The following is a 10,088-nucleotide window of genomic DNA, read 5'->3' as shown; positions in this document are numbered from 1 at the left end:
ATTTAAGCAAAGATTGGGTTTAGGCTTTTTGTCTGACCTTATCCACCCCTTTTACTTTTTGGAATACATACTAGATGTTGGGGGCGCATCCGCAAGTTGTTAATCAAGCTAAAAGGTAAACTATATTAGCTATAGAGAGTGCAGAAAATTAACTAGAAATGAATCTTCCCTCTAAGATTTATTTTCTAGAGTAATTAGTAACCCAAAACTGTTGGAAAGAATATGGAATAATATAATATTCTTAAGCTTTCTCAAAATTGGAGAAATTGGAGAATTATCTTTATTTATTTCTCACACTTTCTTGTTATCTCTCTCTTTCTTTTTGCCTCTCTCCTTTCTCTCTATCTCTTTTTAATGGGTTAATTTTCTTTATTATCATTGTGAATGTATATCAATTCACCATCCATTGTCTTATCCCTTTAGATCCCCTGAGTTTGTTTACAAATTTATCTTTTCCTGAAGCTTATCTCTCATATTTTTACATTTTATCATCATGCAAGTTTTTTTTAGTAGCGACTCTACTCCTCGATTCATTTTGTCTGTCTGTCCGCTGTCAGTTTCATTTTTGGGAAAATGAGACATTAGAGTAAAAATTAGAGGGAGAAAGGGTTATTAACCTGTATTTCCTTATCGCACTGTATCTAGCTGACTCTCAATTGGGTCATTGAAAATCAACCAATAATGATGTCACTTATATTAACACAGCCAAGTAGCAGAAAATAATTTAGAAGCAGACGAAAGAGTTCATTGAAAAAGGGAGGAAGGTAGTTATCTGTATATAATTCTATACTATAGATCTGTTAATTAGACTTTCAATGCTACTATTTTATTGTGAAGATTCCCTAAATTGATAATCATCAAGTATGTAATTTATGTCTGTCTGTCTATTAGTCATGCTACAAAATATGCTCTTGAATCACTTTGTCCATTTTCCTATCCACGATTTTATTGTACTTTGCTGCTTATGAATGTTGTCATCCTTATTTTTTATATCTTGTTTAAAAATGTTTTAACCTTTTACGCCGATTAAAAATTTCCAAAGAGGCTTTTTGTTATTTGTATGGCCCCTAAGACCTTTAAAATAGTGATTTCCGTCCGTACGACCGTCTGTCTATCTGTCTATCCGTTTGTAAGTCCCGTAAGATCTAGCAGCTAAACCGACTGAAAAGTGATTTTTAAATAATATACCTGATGGTTCTCAATGGTTTTTAACTATTTTTCTGGACGAAGGACATATCCACTCACTCCTTACCCCATCATGTATTTTAAGTATCTTAGCTTATACAAATTTATAGCAGTAAGTTTGAATTTGGAATATATACATTCATGTATAGTATAGTACATACAATAAAGTTATAAAATGAAAGTTAATATGGTAAAAAACTAGGACAATTTTATCTAAAGACAGCCCAGGAAGATTTTTGAAAAGCTAATTTTGGGGAGGGAAATTCTTTCAATTTAATTTTTAATGGGGGTTGGTAAATTAAATACATATTACTAGCGTCTGTGCCCCTAGCACCTAGGGGCTCTGTATTTAAAGGGGGACAAAAAATAGTCTAAAACCATCTAAAAGCTGAAAACAAATTGGTCTAAAACCATGCCAGGTCCTACATGAAACTTCAGACAAAAAAAAACAATACTGTACATATATAATGGGATAGTGTTTTAGGGGTGAAATAAACCCAATACCAATCCCTGCTTTCAAAGATTTAGATTTTTAACTTTTAAGTAGAAAACATAAATCCTGGAATCAAATTTCAAATTCCTCTTTGACATTGAAAATAAGAAATATTAGCAATACAAATATTTTATGTTTCAGCTAAGCAACTCTTTGATTTTTTTATTGGTAATGCCTGCGCAAAAATAAACAAGGATGACAACATCCATAAAAGCAAAGCACTAAGACGGTAGGACAAACGGATATTAACACTTGTATAGTGTCAGAACTGAATAATCAGAATATAAATGTATAAGCAAAATTGTAAGTAAATTTTGAAATACTGCTTGATACAGGATAATGTTTATTGTTTATGGACATACTTAAAAGGACTTGATTATAGAGTTGCTTCGCATATAACGTTATACTTTGATGTCCCAGGAATTAATATTAAAAAAATCAGATTAATCGGATAGTTAGATCACAAAAAAATATGTTGTCAAAAAAAGTAAAAAAGTCTACATGTTTAAAATGGACTTACGAACATTCTGTTAATGATTATACAGTTGCAACGCTTTCTAAATCGTACCTAACTTCTAAAGAAATCGCCATGCAAAGTTTGAAATCGATAGGACTATTTAACATGCCTAACATGTCTAAATTAACGAAAAAAGTTATCCGTTCCAGACGTACAGACGGACCGACCCTAATTATAGAAAATCTCCGCCTTTAAAAACAGTCAATTACAATGCCACTCTCATGACGGCGAAGCCCTCAGATACTAGTAGCGTAACACTCGTAATATGTTATTCAGTAAATATTATCTATACTGTATTAGTTATTTATCGTATCGTATTATAGACAGCTTTCTGCGGATATTAAAAGGTACAATTATAATATTAAAACCATTTTGTTAGCCCACCGCCAGTAGTCAACAAAATTGGTATTTATCTTATGGTTCTTATTTTAATATTCATAAAAAATTGTTTGTTATACGATACTATACATAATATTTATTATAGCTGTGAACCGGTTCTAATCCAGCGGATATTAATCGGTTTCGAAGCCACACTGGAAATTTTAATATTTCATATCACCTTTTCGTGTTATTATATTTATTTGATATTTACTTGTGTTATTTGATTCGATTTGCCATTTATTGTTATAATGTTTAATATAAATAATTGAGAAAATAAACAAGGATGACAACATCCATAGCAAACAACATTTTAAACAGCAGAAGAAATTACTGCCGTTTCAGAGATCTTATAAACACAGCTAAACCATTTGAATATTGTACAACTTTTTTTCTAGATGTCTTTCATAAAGATGCGCATTTGCCATTTTTTGAGCTAATACGCTCCATCCCCCCTTTTTGAATTAGCCTAGGTCATGTTTCAGGCTATTTTTCGAGAAGATACTAAAAATATGCCTAATCAAAGGACACACCAGCCTTCACCCCCCCCCCCCTTTTTTTATGCAAAACCTGTGCACGGGCCTAATAATCAATCAATAAATTAATAGCTTACCTTTCCTCCCTTTTTTCTCTTGTCCTTTTTGGCAAAGAAATTATCGAGGTCGGCCATTTTGTTTTCACTTGCTTCTAGGTCTGGTACCAAGCGCATTAAGTCTGAAAATTGGAATTGTGTTCATTAAAATCTCTGCTACTTCTGGCAGGGATCTAAGGGATAGGACGATGGTCAATAAATAGATATTTATCCCTAATGATGATACACAATATTACCCTTCTGTAAATTACAATCAGTGGTTGAAGAAACTTACTGAACCAACCAATCAAAAGTAAAAGTCTACAAAGTTATAAAACCAACAAATAAGGAAACATCATTTAAAAACTTTGGGGACTAGTGTAATAACCAGCTCGATGTCCCCTTTAAAGAAGTTTAAGCAGCCAAAATTCGATACTAATTAACAAGGATTACAACATCTATACCTACATGTAGCGAAGCACATTAAGAATTATGGAAAGACTATGAACCAACGGACAAATTGAGTTAAAGAGCAGGCGTCATATATTTTTTTAAGCGAAGCTTTTCTATAATTAGGGTCGGTCTGTCTGTCCTTCCGTCCGTACGTAACGGATAGCTCTTTTCGTTAATTTGGGCATGTTAGAATTGCCCTATCGATTTCAAACTTTGCATGATGATTCCTATAGGAGATAGGTACGAGTTAGAAAGCAAAGAAACTTTATAATCGTTACCAGAATAAAAAATGAAGCTTGGATGTCCTTGACGTGATTATAAACTATTGTATTTGGTACCATTCATAATTTACAGTCCAATGTTTCCTCCTTCCATGGGTTATTAGATTTTTTTAAACATAAAAAATTCTTTAAATTTTTTAAAAATCAATAATTTAATTTCACGAAATGACAAACGGTTGGAGAAGTTGATTCCAGATAATTGATAATTCCAGATATTTGTGGATATTTTCTGGAACTATATTGGTAAAAAGTTTGGAAACATTCAATCAAAAATTCAGCTAAAGTACCCAAAGTTTTGAACCAACGAAAAAGATGATGTGATTGTAAGTAAAACTTTGGATACCAGTTTATTTTGTAGACTAATAGAGTAAACCATTTTAATCCAATAATTTAAAACCCAAAAACATGTAAAAAATTGCCCAAATTTTGAAACCATATGTTCCAAACCTGTTGAGTCGTTTATAACCAAAAAACCTCGAATTTATCAACACACTCAAAAAAAATTCAAATAATAATAAAACATGAATAAAAAGTAATATTTAGTATAATAAATAGTAAAATTGATTATTTTTATAACACAATTGTTGAAAAAATCACTTGTTTCTGGATGACATATGTTAAGATAAAAGAATTAGAAAAATGATTTTTATTTTTGGATAGAGAGAGATATTTTATACTACTGACGAAATAAATGTAGAGTGTTATCTTTTTCTCTCCTTTTTTTTCTCTCTCTCCCTCCCCTTTCTCTCTCTCTCTCTCTCGCTCTCTAACCTAACTGTTGAATACTCTCTTTCTCCTTCTCTGGATAAAGTGACGTCACAAGGCCCACTCACACAAACTCTCTCACACACACACACATGCACTCCGTTATCGGAGGGCAAGAATAGGCCTTAAGAGAAAGAGAGAGAGAGAGAGATCCTCGAATTTTCAGGGATCGAAAAATCAACGACGATTAAAATGATCAACAACCATTTCTTTTCTGCTACATTTCCTAAAAGGTAGAATTTTATATTTAAATAGTTTGGGTACGATTAATTCATATTAGATTGCCCTATACTTTTATCCCTGATGTAGTGAATATACTATGTAAGGTTAGAACCATATGATATTAGACGTATTACTTTTAGAATAATTATAACATTTTTATTCTTTTTTTCTTCTTTCAGTATAGCTTAAAACAGGTTCTCAGCCATACTGAAAAATCATATATAGCATCGAATTACAGACAATTTTCAATAAAAAAAAATCATGAAATTAATGCCAGTTTTAATATTATTGTTTTATATTGTCTACAGGGTGAGTCAGAAAAAACTGAGTTTTCCGATTTTATGATACAACCAGTAGGAATATGGAAAAAACAATTAACATATTAAAAATACAATTTAATTAATAGTTATTTCTTTCATCGTATTATAAACGGTTTTCCGCGGATATAGAATGTACAATTATAAGATTAAAACCAGTTTTTTTAGCCCCGAGATGCCAAAGGCACGGGCTAAAAAAATTGGTTTTAATCTTATGATTGTACATTTCTATATTTGTAGAAAACTGGATATAATATGATGCTAGACATAGTTTTTTTGTATGGATGAGAACCGGTTCCCATCCACCGGGTTCAAATAAAGACGAGAAATTAAATTATCACATTATAAATCAAACGTTTTGTTGTAATCTATTGTTAAGATTTAATACTCCATGACCGGAAAACCAGCTCATGACCAGAAATATTTCATCTTGTTACCTAAATTCCTACCCCCTCCCCCTGAATTTCCTCTATATTTGGTGCAAGACTGGATTTAATCTTCAAAATCTCCGCCCCCTTTTGACAAATTATACTAGTGTGTTATAATCCATCATAATAACTTCATTTAAATATGGTAGGGTTTCTAAAAGGCATTTTCATTTTAAAAATTCAAACCTTAATAACTTTTTTATCTTAAGAGATTTTTTTGTCAAATAAAAAGGTTTTTTTTCTTGTTACTATAAGCTATGTTATTATAGAAAATTCTTTTAAACCACATGCATCACAATCAAGAAATATGAAAAAATGACAAATTGAAGTATTATAAAAATGCTTTTGTGAGGAGCCAAAAAGCATTTCACCTTTAAAACTCATTAAAGTACTTTTCTTAGACCTTTTTCTAAATAAATATTGAAATTTTAAGATTTTTTTTATACAAAATAGATGAGTTATTTTAATTTTTCTTGATTTTTCACACAAGGCATTTTTTGACACCATATACCTATCATAGAGGCCGCATTTTTAGAGATAATGAAAAACACCTTTTACAAGTTTGATGTGCTTTTGTACAGAGTACAAGGGTAAATAATTATTTTTTTCTGTATTCCTTCTGGTTGTTTCTAAAAATTCAAAGACTCAGTTTTTTCTGACTCACCCTGTATTATACGATGCGATAAATAACTACAATAACTTTTCATGTCGAGTATAATCTCGTAAATGGCTCTCATCGATCCATGAAAGCTAAGCAGATAAACGAACTTTTAGTCAACAATTTTAGAGTAGTAGTTTCTTGCAGGGAAGGAGGATTCATTGGGAGTTTTTTAACACTAGTCCCCAAAGTTTTATTATAAGCTACATTGTAAAGGAGTACCATATCGGTTCAGCAGTTACTGAAATCTTCAGACGACAAAAATACGGACAGACGGACAGACATCAAGCTACTTTGTATTATAGATAAATTACTCAAATTATAGCAACGCCAAGTTTTAACAAATAACTCTAATATCATATACAACATACATGCAACGCTCGAAATGATTCTCTTTTTGCCTCTTTTTTGAGCCTTACCCAATACAGAAAGGTTATCATTCAAAATTTTAAAAAAAGGATATTAGCTATTTAGCATATCGTTTTATAGGCATTGTTCACAAGCGACTGCGCCCCTATGGGCACTTTTTTATCTATGAATCCTATATGAGAACCGCTATTGTAAAGGAGAACCATATTGGCCAAGCGGTTAGCAATATCATACAGTACGAAAACACAGACATATAGATACCCTGTTACAAATTTTGACCGTTTTGTTTGATTATAAGAAATCACGTATTTTTCGGAGGTCGCGCATTCATGAAAATTTCTATACTACGTCATGAGAGATATAGAGAGACAGGAGGACGGAAAGAGAGAGAGAGAGAGAGAGGGTGGGGGGAGAGAGAGAGTAAAGGATATGCAGCTGTATTTATATATTTTTGGTTTTGAGGATTTACGTTTCAGCAAAAAAAAAGCAGATTTTTTTAGCAATATCTACCTTTCCAAAACTATATCAGGATAATAGTTCAAAACATGCCCAGCACCGAAAAAAGCTTGACAAAAAAGTCTTTAATTCTTGAGACAAACATACTATTACTTCACATATCTTTATCCTTAAATAGAAGTAATAGGAGGTCAGTCTTTGTGTGTATTTGTCTGTCTGTCTCTCTGAAGCTTAGGAACCATTGAACCAATATGGTTTTCTTTTACTGTGAAGTTTATTGTAGGTCCAGGCAAGGTTTGTAAATATTCAAGGGGGAGCAGGGACGTCCAAGGGGGGTATTTACCCCACCCAATAGAAATCAGTGGGGGTAATTACCCCCCCCCCCCCCCCAAAGCAAATTTTACCCTCAGGTAACACTTTTTGGGGTGTAAAAAAATTCTATTTTAACCCCTCCAAAAAAAATTACAAATTACCACCCCCCCCCCCCACCCAAAAAAAAGTTTGGACGTCCTTGAAGGGGAGGGTATCTTCAACAACTTCTCAAGAGAAATCGCCCTAGAATAAAAATATATTGGAAATAAAGTAAAATTGGGTTTCTGTGCTCGCTAGAAATTTTGAGGTAAAGGACCAGGTAGGGAGGACACATTGGTTTACTAGTATTCAAAGTTATGTAACCACTTTGGGTACTTTTATTAAGTTTGATTGGGTTTTTCCAAAATATTAGTGTCGAAACCTTTCATTCGATAATTTTAATTATAAGCAATCTGATATAAAAAAGGATACTATTTAGGTAGCTGTATATAGTGCCCAGCAAAATGGGGATAGATTTCACCGCGTTTGGTTTATGTGTCCAATCGACGTCATAGTATAGGGAAAGAGAAATGGAAGTGGTAAAGAAACTCCATAGAAAAGAAATGGGGTATAATAGGGTATATTATGACGTCAATAGAATAGGCACGTCAAAAGTGGTGACATCTATCCCTATTTTGCAAGGGCGCTATAGACAACTACCTGATAATTTTACTTGCAAATATGCACCCTTTTTAACTTTTTTGGTTTGCCGTAGTCTGTTTCATACTTTAATACAGTGCACTTCTGTAATATAAAAATCATTTTCTTTCCTGCTAAAATTACTTTTTTTACAACATGGTTAAAACATTTGAATTGGAGTAAGAGAAAGATAAAAATAAATCTTCTAAAAACGTTACCAGAAATGTACGTAATGAGTATAAATATACGTCAATATGTTAAAACAAGGATGACAACATCCATAGAAGCGTAGCTCTGAAACGGTAGGACAAACTAACATTAGCTCTTTTAGAGTGTCGGAACTTTAATTTGTAAGTCTAAAAATATTGTATATAATTTTGTTGTAAAATGACGTAAATACAGGATGCAGTAAAAGGACATAATTTCTTTTTTAGGATTTGAAATTATTTGAATAGAAATTAACTTTTAAATCAAATCTTAAAATTTAATACCTCTAAGTGTATTAAAGTTAATTTGCAGAACAAATATTATATAGGAAAAGAATATTTTCTTTAAGGAACGGGTTTAATGTTTGATTTATTATGTGTTTACCTACCTCTATCTAAGAATGTTCATGCTTTTTTTGGTTAGGGAGATCTTAAGGGACAGACAAACAAAGAAATTTGAATGTTTCCAATATAAGAGTTGTATTAAATACGCCTTTAATGTCAAAAGAACATTAGTTATCATTTTAACTACTATATTTCCATTTTAAGGAATAAGACAATGGACGATAAATTGATAAAATTATTTGTGCAGATTATAATTTGTTATGGAAAAGTCTAGACACTGCTAATTTGTACAACCCAATCAGGATTTAAATATCTATTATATTTTATATAGAACTAGCGGCTACGCCCCTAGAGGCCTAGTGGCACTTTAAATGTTTTATTTTATTCTAAATATGTTTTTGTTGCGTTCAAGTCTCTACGTAAAATCGAAAATATTACAAAAAAAATTCGATTTTTTGTAATTTCCCTTAGGAGGGTGGTGGTACCCTCCACCAAAATAGTTATAAACCTTCCCGGGACCTATGAGAAGCTACCCTGTTAAGAAGAACCTAATCGATTTAGTGGTTATCGAAATCCTTCAGTACAAACACACAAACATCCTGTTACTTTATTATAAGGATTATAAGGATAGACTCCACAACTAGTAGTGTCCAAGCGTTTCCTTAATTAGGAATAAGCTAGAAAAAGGGGTGATTTTGTTTAGATTAGATTAGATTTATTATACTTGGGTGTACTGTACATACATAGAAAAAAAAACAATAATAAATGAATTGAATGAGTATTATATACATTTATACATACAGTCAAATTTTATTGATAAAAGTGGGAAGTATGCAGTAATGTGTATTTACACATTGTTTTCATACAGGCCATATAAGTAAGACAAAAAAATAGAAAAAAAGATAATAAGCAATAGATAAAATCATATTGGAGAGGAAAGAATGATAATAGGAAGGATTGATTAGGGCATACAAGTCTCACACCATTATTGCAATTATAGAAATTTAGGAAATTTTTAACAAATAAATTTTAACTAATTTATTATGATAATTTATCTTTAGTCTGATAAATATATGTATCATATCAATTTAAAATTGGCAAGGGGATTCCCGTAACAGTTAGATACAATTTACTAATTTAAAAAACATTATTGACAGCAATTTTCATGTGATATAATTATCATCTGATTCTTGGAATACTGAAACCAGGACAAAAAAAGCACACAATGTTATCAGCGAAGCATCTCTACATATAATCAAGTCCTCAAAATGTAAGTATGCCCTTAAACAATATCCTGTATTTAAACAGTTTTTCAACAAATTTACAATTTTGTACGACTTTTATACATTTATATTCTGATTATTTAGTTCTGACACTCTTGTTAATGTTAATGTTCGTTTGTCCTACCGTTTTAAAGGTTTGCTTTTATGGATGTTGTCATCCTTGTTTAATTA

At 31.6% G+C, this 10,088-nt stretch overlaps 1 protein-coding gene across 1 annotated transcript in view; it reads right to left on the bottom strand.

The window, feature by feature from the left end:
* LOC145329204 (protein CDV3 homolog) overlaps window positions 1–3,283 on the bottom strand; it is a 12,257-nt gene extending 8,974 nt beyond the window's left edge. Inside the window, exon 1 of the mRNA XM_080173256.1 lies at window positions 3,187–3,283. Within this exon, the coding sequence (XP_080029382.1) occupies window positions 3,187–3,282 (96 nt within the window). The 5' untranslated portion in view covers window position 3,283. The remainder of the gene's footprint in view (window positions 1–3,186) is intronic.
* Between the last annotated feature and the right edge of the window lie 6,805 nt (window positions 3,284–10,088).

Source organism: Acartia tonsa, chromosome 10, assembly GCF_053477335.1.
Source record: "Acartia tonsa isolate MP-2025a chromosome 10, ASM5347733v1, whole genome shotgun sequence".
NCBI classification, from domain to species: domain Eukaryota; kingdom Metazoa; phylum Arthropoda; class Copepoda; order Calanoida; family Acartiidae; genus Acartia; species Acartia tonsa.
Note: the sequence above shows the minus strand (reverse complement) of the source record. Positions and strands in the feature narration are given on the sequence as shown.